This window comes from Pleuronectes platessa, chromosome 5 (assembly GCF_947347685.1).
Source record: "Pleuronectes platessa chromosome 5, fPlePla1.1, whole genome shotgun sequence".
NCBI classification, from domain to species: Eukaryota; Metazoa; Chordata; class Actinopteri; order Pleuronectiformes; family Pleuronectidae; genus Pleuronectes; species Pleuronectes platessa.
In genome coordinates, this window is record NC_070630.1 from 3,342,458 (window position 1) to 3,358,005 (window position 15,548).

Sequence of the window (15,548 nt, forward strand, 5' to 3'; positions counted from 1 at the left end):
TATTCGCTCGATATTTTATTACAACATCAGTATTTGTTTTTATAAAAAGAAAAAAGACCAGAAGAAGTGCGCTGCTATTCCATCAGAGGGTTTTGGAGTATCGCCGCCTCACGGAGTCCCTGTAGAACTGGAACAGCTTCTCGGAGGCTTTCTGACTGACGGCTATACACTGCTGCAGCTGCACGAGGAACAAAGAGCACAACAAGCTTTAAAGAATTAAATCTAAATATTAAAAAGGTCTGTTAGAACAGAAAGAGACAGAAAAACACCTCATCATCATCAGACCTGAAGGAAAGTGCTGACAGAGCAGTAAACACTGATATGATGAAGAACATAAATAAAGTAGAGATTTGAAAATCTGAAAGGATTATGGAACCAATTTTGACAATGCTTCAGTGTTTCTGATTTAAAAAAATTGAATTTATATACGGACCTCATTAACTGAAAACGATCCTTTGGTTGAGGTCATCAATACGTTGTGTTTTTTGCTGTCAATAGCAAAGGTCATCAAAGCTCGACTTTCCTGGTGGAAGAAGAAATCATCAGATTCAGAGGTGATGAAAGGATGTTTTATAACAATCAACTGTTCCTGTCAACATCAAGGAGCCGGCTCGTGTTTCGTGAGCATCGGATTTACCTTTTCCTGAGCGGCGGTGGGGTCTGTGATGATCTGACCATCTGCGTCAATGGCACAGGTCACTCCACAGAACAGGCAACTCATAGGCAGGCCTGCGTCCATGAGAGACATGCAGGCTGCATTCAACAAGCAGGACAGGAGCTGGAGGGACCGGTCAGGAAGAACACGCACCAAGGAACAGCACCAGGGGAACATTTTGATGCTCTACACACACACACACACAGACTGGATATACAGAGCTTCACTGAAGGATACTGAGCCGTCGTCGTGCAGCACCTGAAGAATGAGCGTGAGGGAGGAGCGCGGGTGAAGAGACAAGAGCAGAGACGCCTCGCAGGTTTCTCGCACACACTGCTCCTGTGATCGCTCCCTTACACCTGAGACATAAATAAATGTGGAGATACACACATGAGTCAGCAACAGAAACACTACTACTTCTACTGGATGTCTTATTCCCCCGTGTGGTGTGTTGTGGTATAGCAGCATTAGAACAGGATACGGGTAGAAAGCTGTAAAATGAAGACATTCGCCCGTTTGGAACACAACTCACCTGGAAGTCCCACTTTGGGCTGAATCAGCACCTCCAGAGTCGCCCGGTCATAGATCTCCTTGCTGACTTTGACCTCAGCCGGTCCATAGACTCCAGCGTACACACTCGTGTCTCCTTCAAATTAGAACAGCAGATGACGTTATTCACCAGAGAAGACCCTAAAGGGCGTTTTGATTTATCCCCTGAGCACAACTCAAGAACATCACAATAGAGATTATATCAGAACAATACGATCTCATGGGGTGAGACATGTGTTCACTACTGGAAAAAAAATTGTACAGCCTAATTGAAGAAGTCTAAAAAGTAATTCCTGATTTCTTCATAGGTTGGACAAAGGTACTGGGACAACGACACATGACACCTGCAGGAGGTTTTTACGAAACTCCATTCTACAACTCTTTCAACTGCCGACAGGAAGAGACTGGGTGTCCTGATGAGGAGGACCAGCTCGGTCCTGGGATTCCCCCTTGACCCAGTGGAGGTGGTGGGACAGAGGAGGAGGAGGAGGAGGAGGAGGAGGATGGTCAACCAGTCCCCCCACCCCCTGCAGGACACCCATCACAGCACTGGGCAGCTCCTTCAGCCACAGACTGGTTCAGCCCAGGTGTCTGAAGGTGAGCTATCGCAGGTCGTTCCCTGCTGCAGCAGTGGGAGTCTACAACCAGCGCTGCTCCCAGTAGAACTACACCCACACATTATGGACTTTAAAACTCGGGTTTAACTCTCCTAACTGAACTACTGGTCTTGTTTTACTGTACCTGTCCACCTGAAGCGATGACACAGAATGAAACACCTGAACTCAATGATTTGAATCGTGTCCCAATACTTTTGTGCATATAAACTAACTCGTGCCAGATTCCGCTCTAAACTACAAACTACTTATTTGCCCCGAAATGTGATAATTCAGCTTAAGTGAACATGTAACTGTGACAGTGGCGTAACTTCGCTATTACCAGTGACACAACGAGGTGGATGCATGTATAACGTGGAGGACAAAGCCGTCGGAGGCCACTCGAGGACTTGAGCTTGTGTCTTTACCGTGGACGAAGGACGCGGATCCGTCCGGTTGAGACAGAAAGTTCTGTTCGCAGGCGAACTCCCGCAGCATCACGCTAGAGGAGCAAAGCGCCTCCATCACCGCCATTCGAGACTCAGCGTGTGTCGAGGGTGGATGACGTCATGTGTCTTGAGTAAACACTGATGACGCGTTATTCATCTTCTTCTTCTCTTTCTTCTTCTTCTTCTTCTTCTTCTTCTTCTTCTTCTTCTTCTTCTTCTTCTTCTTTTTACAGCAGCTTCGTTTCTTCCCTGTATATACAGTCTATGCTTCTTCCATATTCTTCAGGTTTCTTCTTCTTCATCTTCCTCTTGTCATATTTAAATGTAATGTTTAAAACATCACGCACTCTCACAGCGCCATCTAGCGACCTGGATGACCGGACACTGTAGTGTAAGTACAGCTTTTAAATGTTTATTCCACCTAAATACTATTTTCTAGAAAACGACTTATAGTTTAAAAGGTTTATTCCACCTAAATAGTTATTTCTTTTAAACTAGTAATAGTTTTAAATGTTTATTTAACCTAGAAAAGGTTTTCTTTTAAACCAGTTAGTTTTAAATGTTTATTCAACCTAGAAAAGTTTGGTTAGTATTAAAGGTTTATTTGACTCAGGTCATGTCTGAAAACGTCCAAATAAATCTGTGAATGCAGATTTACATTTGTTCAGTCTGGTTTAAGTTTTAACTTGTAAATGATTACAACCGCAGCCACCCACGCGTCCCAGACCTTTTGCACAGCCACCAATTTGTTTATTTTTTCATCTCCAGGATGATGTTCTCCACCGTCGTTGTGACTATGGGGGAACATCAAGGTTAGGTCACCAGCGCGGGACATCAGCTGTGGCTCTAAGTGACCCAACAGAGAGACACACACACACACTCTGGGTCCCAGGAACAACACAAGGTTAACTAAAAAGTGAATTGTTAAAAAGTAACAGTGAACTGGGTGGTGCAAATGAGTGTTGCAAACATAGCTAATCAAATGTATATATATTATTTAAAAAGGGCTAACCATGACCAAACCATAATAATATCCACAACCGTAATCTACTAACCATTTTGGATTATGACAACAATGTTCATTTGAAAGCAGAACGTACGCAATAACAGGCGGATTGTATTATTTTCTCAAAATATTTTATTACAATTTTATTATTTCATTTGGGGCAAAGGGGTAACCGGAGCACCCGGAGAAAACCCTCAAAATGAAATAAAAATTAAATGAAGAAACTGGCGATGGCACCACGTTGCTTTGTCAGATGACCTATCAACAAGAGGGCAATGCATTTCTCAACTTCTGGGTCCCCTGCTTCCATGGCAGCCAGCAATCCTGTTGCAGAGCCGAACTTCTTGCTCAGGTCCTTGAAAATGGGTGCTTGGAGGTTTGCAACTTTTTCTGCAGTGAGGTCCATGATTTTGGCGTCGTCAACGTCAGCCGATATGTTTTCAATGAGACGTTGGATGGTTGCCTGCGGGTCTTGAAAGTAGATCCAGACCATTTTTGCCTGATCCAGTGTCTTCATCATGAGCTTTATCACAAGAATCCTGATTAAAGCATTTTTGTTTTGTATCAGTGCTGCTGCATTCTGTTCAGGATCAGCTGAAGTCAGATCGGGCTCAGCTTGACTCTGGTCGAGATCAGATGAACTCTGGTCTGGGTCAACTTGACTTGGCTCAAAATCAGACGTACTCGGCTCAGTATCAGACGTACTCAGCTCAGTATCAGACGTATTCTGCTCGGGAACGGATGGATACCTGTCAGGATTGGATGGGATCTGGTTGGGATCGGATGGGATCTGGTCGGGATCGGATGGGATCTGGTCGGGATCGGATGGGATCTGGTCGGGATCGGATGGCATCCGGTCGGGATCGGATGGGATCTGGTCGGGATCAGCTGGATCATCGTTCATATTGCATAATGATCCTGACTCCATTAAAGCCTGTGCCACTCTGTTGCTGTGGTCATCAGCATATTTTTGCGCCCACCAGTCCATAATTGACAGGAAATTAATCACTCCGATCCATATGTCTGAAAGCATGGGATCCTCTGACTTGGGAACAGGTGAGTAGTAAGTCGGGGGTGTGATGTGAATGTAGAGGAGATCACTCAGCTCTTGTGCGAGTGTTAAATTATTACCAGATGAGAAGTTTTGATTTGCATCATCCTTTGTAAGAAGCACATCGTTAATAGAAGCATTGAGTGCCTGCAATTCCTCCTTGCTTTTGGCTGTGGCTGTAGGGTGAAACCTTGCCCTGGTTTTTGCAACAATCCTGTGAATCAATGCTTTACCAAGAGTTTCCACGATAAAGTTCTTTATCCTCCTCTTCACACTGTCCGGAGAGTTGATCCTTTCGGGGCTTGTACCTGCAGACTCAGTCTGTGCCGTCCTCGCTGCAAACCGGACAATGGCATCTGCAGCATTTTTTATCTCCAGACGGGACTGAGACTGTAGCAGGGTGAACTCTGCGTCAGGCACAACGTCCAGAATCACATCTGTGAACTGACTCACCTCCTTTTCGATTATTTCCTCGACAGATTTGATCCTTTCACTCACAACAGTTTCTTCTGAGGAGCCGTACTGTGATGTAGTCTCAACCTCCGGGTCAGTAATGGACTCTCTGACTCTTCGTTCGCAGCATAGTTTTTTCATTTTGCCCGCAAATTTCTTCAATAACTTGCAGGCATAAGAAACCATTTTGTCCAGTCTGCCTGTGGGAATGACTCGTTTTGACCGAGGAGGTGATGAGGAGGACAGTTTTTGAGTAATGTTGACACTCACTGTGATCTCTTTCGCCAATGAAGATGTCAGTTTCTCCAAGCTGGAGGAACGGAAAGACGAGCATAACGGAGTCTGCAGAACTTCAGCAAAACCTTGGGAAACTGGTTCGCCAATACTTTCAAACACAACTTCCTCCGATAAGCAGACGTTGCCTTTTAAATGCTTGACCAAAACCCCAGAGAGGGTTGACATCAAATTTACAAGCAGCTCTGCCAGGGAAAATTTTGTGGCTTCGTCAGGTTTTCCAGATTCTAACAGTTGCCACTGGACTGCTGTTAGCCCCTCTGAGAAGGCTTGAACGTATGGACGAACCATGTCGACTGTGATCTGTGGTTTATCCAACATTACTTGTGGGGAGTCTTTCAGATCCATTGTCATCTTCAGTAAGTGCTGTGCTGAATAAAATTGAACTCCTGGATATGGTCCTTTGATCCACCTGTGGGGCCAGAACGCTAACAATGTCTACTACAATGTAAGCATAGCCACTCAACATTTTATACATCATAGACAAACAGAGACATTAATAGACATCCTATGGAAAACAATCCCTTTTGAAAATGTAAGTGTATCACAGGATAAAGGAACCCACTTCTTCATTAAATAGGTCAAAGGGTTCAAAGGCATTTGATTTGGCTGTGGCTGAGGCATAGAACGGCCGTCCTCCAACCTGAAGGTTGGCGGTTCGATCCCCAGCCTTCCCCATCTGCATGCCGAAGTGTCTTTTGGCAAGATGCTGAACCCCGAATTGGACAAAAAAGGAAAACATAAAGGACATTTTCTCAAAGTACATATTTGTTTAGTATTTAAATGTTCAAAATTAAAACACCTGAAGTTGCGTTCAATAGAAACCACTGACGTCGAAATTTATGAGTGTGTGTAATTTGTTGCGGTGGGCTTGAGGGGGCTGGGACAGCACCCTCACCTCCACATCCAATCTGGATCTGGTGTCTGAGGAAGTAGGCACTCTAATGAGTGCCGTTCCAGTTTTTACCTGGAATCTCAAATATAAAGTATTGAGCCAAAGCACTGACAACGCGAGGACCCTATTATTATTAAGCATAACGATGCAAAATCAAATACATCAATCACAAATAAAAGAAATCGAACACACATCATCAGTGTTATTTAAGTTATTTAAGTGTAAATGTTTAAACCAGATGCTTTGGAAAATGTGTCTATAGTGTTGATTATTGTGGGTAATTGTGTAGGACGTACAGGGGCTGCACTCAGGTGGTATCAGTCCTACCTATACGATAGAAGTCTCTGTCCACCTGGGTGATTATTCCTTTGGGACAGATCCAATTTACATGTGGTATCCCTCAAGGTTCTGTTCTAGGCCCCATCCTAGTCTCTTTATATACGCTGCCCCTAGCATTAACTTTTGAGACATATGATGTCTCTTTCCTCTGCTTTGCATACTTGCCCTTGAATTTCAAAACGATACGATGCACATGAGGGACCATTTAAAGCCTGTGTTGTGCTCCCTCCGCTAGCTTCCTGTTCATCACATGATTCAGCCCAATTCGGTATTTACTTGTGTTGGGACTTTTTGCAGCGCATGTGTCATCAATATTCCCTAATCTGCACTTGTGTTTTCAATTAGCGTGTGTTTTCATATTTTGAAGTGCGTCGGCCTCTCTCGGCCACAAAAGAAAACACTGCCAGAGAAAATTATTACAATTTTGTTCAGTTTGGCTCACTCCAGTCCAGACGGTGGCGGTAAAGCGCCTATAAGCTGGTTTGCCAAGCGCCCTTAAACACCAGAAGAAGAGGAAGAGGCGGAAGTGTGTCTGTGCTGCGGATAGAAGAAGAAGCAGCAGCAGCGTTTAAAGCTGTAAAGCGATACAAAAAAAAGCACACAACAACACTAGTTGACAAGTCCCGTCGAATCGGTGTCACAGTTCGATTCCCTGTGACCAGCCTCAGACTGATCCCGTGCAGATGGCGGCTGTGAGCGGCGTCCACAAAATGTACGGAGCGTGTTTCCAGGCTGTTCGTGTGGCGACAGGACTCCGGTCGACGAGGCTGCTGCAGCACAGAAGCCTGAGAGTCAGCGTGAGTTCAGTGGGATGGAGGTTCACACACAACACAACACAACACAACACACACAGACAGCAGACACACAAAAACACAACACAGTGACCGAAGCTGGGTTGTGACTCGCCGGTGATGCATTGTTTACAGCAGCAGGTCAAGGGCATTGCACACAGAGAGAAGTAGAAGAAGAACAGATCAGATGAATTAGCTTAAAGATGTTATAAACATAAAATGTATTAAAAAAACTGCAGCTGTCATACTCCTGCCTACGTCATCACGTTGTATTTTAAATGCAGCGTTACACACTCGTCTCTTCATAGTTTGTCATCTCTTGAATTCAGTCTATTGTTGGTGTCTTTACTAATCAACTGTGTATTGCAGTTATTTAGTGTGTATCATTTACTTAACTGCCATTTGAATTATTCATGTCTGTTTATTTGCTCCTAATGGCTCATTAAAATAGCTCAAAATAGAATGTACTAAAAAGTGTACCTGTAAATGGTTCACAATAAACTTCCAGGATACACAAGGTACTGGAGTACACAGGAAAGTACTCACTATAACAAGCCTATAAACAAGAGACACTGTGATAAGTAGGAATGTGACACACTGAAATAAACTATGAATATATGAAGTGAATGCAGAGAAATGAGAGAGTTTAATGTCTCACGTCAGATCCCTGAAGTGTTTTAGTTCACTTCTTTACTCAACCCCTCATTTTTCCTCTGTGAGTGTCGAACTTGAAGCCAACTTCAGCCGGGTTAGCTTGTTAGCTTAGTGGTCGACCCCACGGAGGAAAAAGACGCAGACACACACAGTTTGTTCTACTTGTGGAATCAAACAGACGTCGCCACGTGTTTACGGAGTGTACGCGTGTTTTGTAAGAATTCAATGTGCAGCTTGACCTTGTGTTCGCCGCTGGGACGCTGCGAAGCTAACGTGCGGCTAATGCTAAAGTTAGCTAGCTTCGTTCCTATTGGTCCCGGACAGGGGTGTGTGGGGGGTGAAAGTGGAAATCTCGTTTTAATCAAATGTGCATAAGGAATAAACGTCACGGCTGTTATTATTCGTTTTACTCTGACTTTTCTTTATGGATCAGATTGAAGCCACATTTACTCATTTTTTATTATCTTTTAATTAATTAAATTGGCTAAAACCTATTTTTGAGGGTGCAATGTGAAATTGTATGTATATCACAATTTCCTGCTCTGCTCTTTTCACTTTATATAGTTTAGCCCAAATGGGACTATCTATTACCTGGGTTCCCCATTTCCAGCCCCTGTTTATTCTGGGTTGCCCCAACATCTTATATCTTATAACAGATCATAGGAAAAATGTGATGTTTCCCTGTAAAGTGGCTTTTCTATATCAAAACACAATTTGATTATTCAAATAAATCCTGAGTTCCTTCTCCACTTCTTTCCTGTGTAAAATGCAAAGCCTACACTCATAGTGGAATAGCTCATTAATTGAGGATATGGAAATAGCTAACTGGTTAAAAGGGTTTCTTCTCTAGAATAGAAATTATGCATAAACAGATTGTATCTGTTGCTATACCACACGGTTTATGATTTCCACCTAAAAGAGAACAAACCTTCCCAATTGTCAAGAATGCATATTATCATTTATAACATATTATTATTATTATAACTAAAGACAAATGGTGCTCTATATTCTTAATACCTGTGTAGTGCTGAAACTTTCCATGTCAATGATCTCAGAAGTTTTGGTAAGTCTTTCAAACAATAAATGACAGAATATAAAAGTCAGTTTTTCTGGATGTCATTATTAGGACCAAGATGAAGCCGTTATTAGTGGAGTCTTATTTTCGAAGGGTCCGTGTGCCACAGCCAGAGTGATGTCATCAATAGCTTGTCTTCCATCTTTCAGGCCGTGCACCGGCAGCAGCCCTTTGACTCATCACCGGACAAGCCCCAGTTCCCTGGAGCGTCTGCTGAGTATGTGGATTCACTTGAGTTTATCCAGCCTAATGTGATCTCTGGGATCCCAGTGTACCGGGTGATGGACAGGCAAGGAAATATCATCAACCCCTCTGAAGACCCTCAGGTACAGTCAGTCTGCACACGGCCCTGTTTATTTAATGTGGCACTCTAGTGTGTACTTCATGTGTTGTTTTGTGTGTTTGTTCCCCTCTCAGCTCTCCAAAGAAACAGTTTTGAACTTTTATCAGAAGATGACTCTTCTGAACACGATGGACCGCATTCTCTACGAGTCTCAGAGACAGGTGCGTTTCTTTCCTCTTGCTTTTCCTTGTTTCACCACGGAATCGGCTGACCAGGTTTTTTCTGAAACAGGGACGGATTTCGTTCTACATGACCAACTATGGTGAGGAGGGGACACACATTGGCAGTGCTGCTGCTCTTGACCCAAGTGACCTGGTCTTCGGTCAATACAGAGAAGCGGGTACGTATCAAACTGTGGATTTGAATCATTTAACTCGATTTAGTTTTATTTAGAAAGATCTTTAAACTTTGTTTTTGTAGTGATCAAGCAATTTATCGAAGTGATTACAAAGGGGCACCATCCCCTTTAAACCACAATGACCACAAATTCATCCATAAAGATGTTACCAACTTTGGCAGGCAGGATGGAATCAACAAGCTCTGTACAAACCACTCCTGCTGTGCACACAACACGTTTTCTATTGTAATCCCCCGAACCCCATATCATCTGAAGATACCCTCCTAAGTAATTACAAATCACTCTGCATTGTTGAGTTATTTTTAAAATAGTACACACACCACAATACAATTTAATCCGTTTTTTGGATTTTAACAGCCACCTCAGGACTTGAATCTTGTTCATTTAGAAATGTTATAATAACGTAAACTTTTATTTATTTTTCCACCTGTTTTGTAAGAGTTGTCGTGATCAGGAGCTCAGCTGCGTTAAAGAGCTGATCCGCGTCAGCAGAGATTGCAGCTCCGCTCCGAGCGTGTTTGTTTTAGCAGGTGGTCTGCGGCTCGCTCTGGTGAATGATTATATCTGAGGCGAACAAAGCTTCAATGCAGTCAGTGAATCACATGACGCGTCTACAGTTTCGGTCATTCAGAATAATCCCTGTTTGTCTATATCAGCAGATCACATCAAACAGTATCACAGGTTCTTTATAGCAAAATTTATATAAATGCAGAAATGGATTAAGATAATGACTTTTTATCAGAAGTTCAATCCAGTTCTCGACATGCTTTACATAAAAAAAGACAAAATAAGTTGAAACGTATAAATATCATTTTTTTATTCAGATTGTCAGATTGTTTGTTGTGTTATTGTCCCTCTCTCACCTGCTTTTCTGCGTTTTGCCCACCCCCAGTCATTTGAGTAACCCGTCTCACACCCCTTTCCATGGACACTTGGTATTGAGACCATTAGTTTTTCTTGTTTTGAGATGAATTGTGTTAAAACTCCTAATGCTGCCCTACAGGAGTGTTGATGTATCGCGGTTTTCCTCTGGATATGTTCATGGCTCAGTGCTATGCCAATGCTGATGACCTCGGCAAGGGTCGGCAGATGCCTGTCCACTACGGCTCCAAAGACCTGAACTTTGTCACCATCTCCTCTCCGCTGGCCACTCAGATTCCTCAGGGTGAGTGTGTGTTAACTTCTCCAGTTGGTAAAGACATAAATAACACCTTAAACATCTATTCACAACGGATGTGTGTGTGTTTCAGCGGCTGGAGCTGCATATGCAGCCAAGAGAGAAAACACCAACCGCGCTGTGATCTGTTATTTCGGAGAGGGAGCCGCCAGTGAAGGGGATGCACACGCTGGCTTCAACTTCTCTGCCACCCTAGAGTGCCCAATCATTTTCTTCTGTCGTAACAACGGCTACGCCATCTCCACCCCCACCAACGAGCAGTACAGAGGGGACGGCATTGGTAAGGGAACCTGGTGCGGTTTTCTACACAATCAAATTTTCGACCCTAAGCTGCTTTTATGAACACTTGCCCTTTGTCTGATCGAGCAGCTGCTCGTGGTCCAGGCTACGGAATGCTGTCCATCCGGGTCGATGGCAACGATGTGTTTGCCGTGTACAACGCAACAAAGGAAGCTCGGCGCAGAGCTGTGGCCGAGAACCAGCCTTTCCTCATCGAAGCAATGACGTACAGGTCGGTTGAGTCGCTTTGAATGTTCTGCTTACACACCCACAGAATAAATCAAAAACTGTTTATGGCATAAAGCCCATCATCCTTACTGATTCATCTCTACTAGAAATATTAATAACAATGTCAAACTGACAAAACTGTGTAGTCTGATGTGGGATTTCAAAAACTCCACATGATCTGTACAATATTACACACAAAAAAAAATATATATATATATATATATATATGCAAATAACTGGTCGAGTGAATTTGTGAATTATACTAGACTACGTGGATTTATTTTTCCACCTCTCTATGAACTCTATTATGTATAGCATTGATATTTTAGATCATGTGGAGTATTTGAAATAAATCAGTGTAGTGACAGGACTTGGAAGCACAGAGAGGAAAATCTCCTCGGCCCTAACATGTCGTTATGGAAAGTTAATTAAAGATCGATCTTATTCCAGAATCGGGCACCACAGCACCAGTGACGACAGCTCGGCTTACCGCTCAGTGGACGAGGTGAACTACTGGGACAAGCAGGACCACCCCATCTCCAGGCTGAGACACTACATGACGGCCCGCAGCTGGTGGAGCGAGGACGACGAGAAGAGCTGGAGGAAGCAGTCCCGTAAGAGGGTGATGGAGGCGTTTGAGAATGCTGAGCGGCGCCTGAAGCCCAATCTCGAACTCATGTTCACTGACGTGTACCAGGAGATGACGCCCAACCTGGAAAGGCAGAGACAATCCATGTGGAGGCACGTGCAGCAGTACAAGGAGCACTACCCACTTGACATGTATGATAAATAGTTACCCTGACATGAGTAGGTTCCCTATGTGATGGTTACACTTTGGAGTGGGTCAGTATTGAGACTGTTTCTTAAAGATGTAGTTTTGATATGACGTGTCATTTCTTTCTGCAGATTGTACTTCATACCTCTGGGTTTGGTGCCTTCAGTTAGTAGACTTACTGTTTTCTATGGACATTAAATCACACTTTAGTTTCACATCCCGGTTCTGCTGCAATATGACTGCATTATGCATAAAAACAACCACACACATCAAGCAATAAATGGTGGAAGTTTACCTCTGTTCTCTCCTCTCTCCTGTCTTCTCTTGTTTATTGTGGCGTTTAAGAAGTTTCCTTTTGTGACACTGATTTAAAAAATGTGTTTAAATGTTTTTAGAACTCACAAATGTCTGATGTGTGTGAATAATGCTGTTACAGACAACACTAAGTCCCAGAACTACACACCCGTCTAGCTCCTGTTACGTGTTTCGATGTTTTGTGGAAAAATAAACAAAAGAACTTATTTAAATTGTCTCGGTTTATTTTGTTCATTTAAACGCGCTGGTAGAATGGAAATAAGCCAAATGGCCCCTGTAGACTGTTTTCCACTTAAATGTGAAGTATCTTTACAAATAACTCACCAAAAATAATAAATGCTTCTTTGGTAATTTAAGTTAAAAAATATTTATGACCTGTTAAAAATGTAACTTCAATGGACATTAGCAGCTATTTGGTTTCTTGTAAGTCCTTGAAAGATTTCAACGATAGAATTCCTTGTGCTGTGTAATCTTGAAACTTCGAGGGAAATGCTCTTTAGTGGCTCATCGGTAGTTCAACAAGTCAGCAGGGGGCTGTTAATGCCCTTCCATAGCTTCTTCATCTCCACTGGCGAGCGCTGGTGGATCATAATCAGATCTTTATGGACACACAAATTCCCACGATCTTGCTCCTTGACGTCAAAGGTCATAAAGCCTGGGTGTATCTCAGGAGAAACTCCCAGTGCCTTAGCGCACATCCCAGTGTAGACATCATCGATGGGGAAGAAGGGAATGAAATGAGAAACAGAATATAGAGACTGCAGCAGAGATCCAGAGATGACAAAACCGCCTCCACCAGCATAAGCAGGGTATGGGCCATCATAGAAGCTCAGAGGGATGTAGTATTTGTTGTTCGGGTCCCTGTGGGGACTTGCTGTCTTTATGACGTGTCCAACAAACAAGTGAGATGCTTGAGAAGCCGGCAGAGACTTCAGGTATCTGAGCAAAGCTGGTGTGTTGACAAATACATCATCATCTCCACTGAAGACGAAGGAGGCATGAGGACAGTTTCTTAGTGTCCACTGGAGGAACATATTCCCTTTCAGCGTCAGGTTAAAGAAGGATTCTTGGAAATCCCACTGCAGGACGTCCCCGAAGTGTTTCGCTTCCAATGAGAGAATTGTGCTGAGGTCGATGGCGTCCGGCGGGGGGGTACCCAGGAGGAACACTGTGCGGACCCTCAGGCCTCCCTGATACACCCCCTCTTTGCCCCAGGTGTCCCGCACCGCCTGTCTCCTCTCAAAGTTGCCAGGAGTCGTCTTGATGGCGAACAACAGGAAGGTTTGGTCGTGTCCCTCCTCTTGACTTGAGCTGCACTTGTGGGATTGATTGATGAGGACCGGAGAGGAGCTGCAGTTCAGGCCCTGCAAGAAGTCCTGCAACAAGACAGGATAGGAGGCCAGGTCGTGCACATTGGTTTGCAGCCGCTCCGGATTCGTCTCCCTGCAGTTTGACCAGTCCCCTCTGAGGGGGAGGTTCCCCTGGTCCAGAATGCTCAGGGCCGAGTACAGCAGGCGGTTCCAGTACGCTCCATTCTTAGGTATGGTCTTTCTGAGGTCTTCAGACACAGACACATTGAGCACATCAACAGGGTGAGGCTTCGTGAGGCTTACTTGCTTGGAGGACTGCGTTGTCACATCGCTGTCGTGGACCTGGGAGCTGAGAGGTTGATCCTTGTGGCTGTAGATGGTCGACAGGTGAAAGGATGAGAAGAAGATGGTGAACAAAGTGAGGAGGAGAACTACAGCACTGAAGGCTTGAATGGATCTCATTGCCATGTTAAGCTGTGTGGCTCCTTGTAACGTAAGATGGTCCTGGTCCTTGTTGTGTTGTCGTGTTCAGGTTACACTGACTCTGCCAGGAGGCGACACACTCTCCACACCTGCCAACAGAAGATTACAGACTTGACAGGAAGCCTTTGTGTAACTGAACACGTCACACACTTGTCGGCGTTTAGCAAACGTGAAACTCAATAGAAATAATCCTTACAATTTCAATAAGGGCCTCCCACCGTTCGGTCCCGGACCCTAAATGGTGATTAACGATAAATATAAGTACACATTACCAGGATATGTTAATTGTGAGTTATAATGTCAAATTGGGATTAAAGATCTGAGCAGACGCAACTAATTCTGATAGAAATCCTCTTGACCTAATTAGATATATATTTTTTAGGCTAGATCTGAAAACGTAGTTATGTCAGTTGGGTACCATTGGTCAATTTAACAAATCCCAATAATGATATTCCTGTGATTCTTGGAAACTTATAGACAAATCTGTATTAACACTAAGAGTCTTTCACAGTCACAGTGTTTATCTTTGCTGATTTGAAAACTTTTATTTGATAAAATAAACAAATGCAAATATGTGAATGAAAACGTTGTACTCTATTTGTATTATTAAGTAAATTAAGCTTATCAATTACATTTCTTGGTCATAAACATTTGATGTTTGTTCTCTGGATGTTGTGGTTTTCATGTTGCCTAGTAACATGAAACTCACATGTTATTGATGCATGTTGTTGAAGATATAACTTAAATGTTAATAAGTAATTTACAACATGGCTGTGTTTATACTCTCACACCCTGAGAAGTATTACATGTATAAAAGTCTTCCAGTTGACAGACACATGTTAATAACATAAGAAGTTAGGTTTTCATAACCGTGGTTTGTGACATTGAGTTTATAGTGTAAATATGTTGAATCCTTAAATAAAAACTACTGCGTGTTAATATGTAGTTTAAATAGTTAAACTGTTTCTCTGTTGTTTCATTCAAAGACAAAGGAACTCTGAAAATGCAGAAGGGGAAGTCAGCTGCACTTGAACACACCTTCTCTCTGGTGACTCATTATAGACAAACAGGATCAGATCAAAAGTCCTGAGAGACCTTGCTGCTGAAAAATAAATGAGGAAAGCACCTGCGGTCTGTGGAATCACAAAATGCATGAGAGTCCCTCGTATCACACGTTGTCGTCTGAGTTAAACATGTAAGACGGTTTCTGGGATCAACACAATTAGGATGTAAAGTTTGACTCAGGTGACATTTGAAAAAGACTCAGTCACAAAGTCACAAAGACAACATTCAAGTTTCATTAAAGAAAACTTACTAATCCCAAGATGAACAAGCTGAAGCACCAGAATAAATGAGTATTCAGAAGTCTGCCAGTCCCCAAAGCTGCATAATCTGTACCTGTGCCTGTGCGTCCTCTAACTCAGCTGAGGTGGCGATGTGAGAACATGCAGGTAGATGACGTCAGCTGATCCCTTT

The 15,548-nt window shown here is 43.3% G+C and overlaps 3 protein-coding genes across 9 annotated transcripts; 1 reads left to right on the top strand and 2 right to left on the bottom strand.

Annotated features, from left to right (window-relative positions):
- exosc5 (exosome component 5) lies at nucleotides 1-2,521 on the bottom strand. Its single transcript, XM_053422415.1, has 6 exons — nucleotides 2,226-2,521; nucleotides 1,188-1,301; nucleotides 893-1,014; nucleotides 638-778; nucleotides 434-523; nucleotides 1-178 (listed from the first exon to the last, which is right to left on the bottom strand). The coding sequence occupies exons 1-6, from the start codon at nucleotides 2,329-2,331 to the stop codon at nucleotides 83-85; spliced, it is 669 nt and encodes a 222-aa protein (XP_053278390.1). The 5' UTR covers nucleotides 2,332-2,521; the 3' UTR covers nucleotides 1-82.
- Nucleotides 2,522-6,796: 4,275 nt separating this feature from the next.
- Nucleotides 6,797-12,491, top strand: bckdha (branched chain keto acid dehydrogenase E1 subunit alpha). The gene is made up of 8 exons (XM_053422417.1): nucleotides 6,797-7,081; nucleotides 8,954-9,130; nucleotides 9,222-9,308; nucleotides 9,379-9,487; nucleotides 10,509-10,670; nucleotides 10,756-10,962; nucleotides 11,052-11,193; nucleotides 11,640-12,491. Exons 1-8 carry the CDS (start codon nucleotides 6,968-6,970, stop codon nucleotides 11,980-11,982), a joined length of 1,341 nt encoding a protein of 446 aa, XP_053278392.1. The 5' UTR covers nucleotides 6,797-6,967; the 3' UTR covers nucleotides 11,983-12,491.
- b3gnt2l (UDP-GlcNAc:betaGal beta-1,3-N-acetylglucosaminyltransferase 2, like) lies at nucleotides 12,080-15,538 on the bottom strand. 7 transcript variants are annotated; one of them, XM_053422424.1, is made up of 4 exons: nucleotides 15,471-15,514; nucleotides 15,111-15,205; nucleotides 14,269-14,306; nucleotides 12,080-14,161 (listed from the first exon to the last, which is right to left on the bottom strand). In XM_053422424.1, the coding sequence occupies exon 4, from the start codon at nucleotides 14,055-14,057 to the stop codon at nucleotides 12,795-12,797; it is 1,263 nt and encodes a 420-aa protein (XP_053278399.1). In that variant the 5' UTR covers nucleotides 14,058-14,161; nucleotides 14,269-14,306; nucleotides 15,111-15,205; nucleotides 15,471-15,514; the 3' UTR covers nucleotides 12,080-12,794. The 7 variants fall into 7 exon arrangements, with proteins under 7 accessions (XP_053278399.1, XP_053278395.1, XP_053278397.1 ...); XM_053422420.1 differs by having other exon boundaries at nucleotides 15,388-15,507; XM_053422422.1 differs by lacking the exon at nucleotides 14,269-14,306.
- Between the last annotated feature and the right edge of the window lie 10 nt (nucleotides 15,539-15,548).

Coding starts and splice junctions, on each gene's coding strand:
- exosc5 (XM_053422415.1), bottom strand. CDS start 2,331: ATGGCGGTGATGGAGGCGCTTTGCTCCTCTAGCGTGATGCTGCGGGAG. Junction 1,302..2,225: donor ATCCGCGTCCTTCGTCCACG/GTAAAGACACAA, acceptor TCTAATTTGAAG/GAGACACGAGTGTGTACGCT. Junction 1,015..1,187: donor GCCCAAAGTGGGACTTCCAG/GTGAGTTGTGTT, acceptor TTTATGTCTCAG/GTGTAAGGGAGCGATCACAG.
- bckdha (XM_053422417.1), top strand. CDS start 6,968: ATGGCGGCTGTGAGCGGCGTCCACAAAATGTACGGAGCGTGTTTCCAG. Junction 9,309..9,378: donor TCTACGAGTCTCAGAGACAG/GTGCGTTTCTTT, acceptor TTTCTGAAACAG/GGACGGATTTCGTTCTACAT. Junction 10,671..10,755: donor GGCCACTCAGATTCCTCAGG/GTGAGTGTGTGT, acceptor TGTGTGTTTCAG/CGGCTGGAGCTGCATATGCA.
- b3gnt2l (XM_053422419.1), bottom strand. CDS start 14,057: ATGGCAATGAGATCCATTCAAGCCTTCAGTGCTGTAGTTCTCCTCCTC.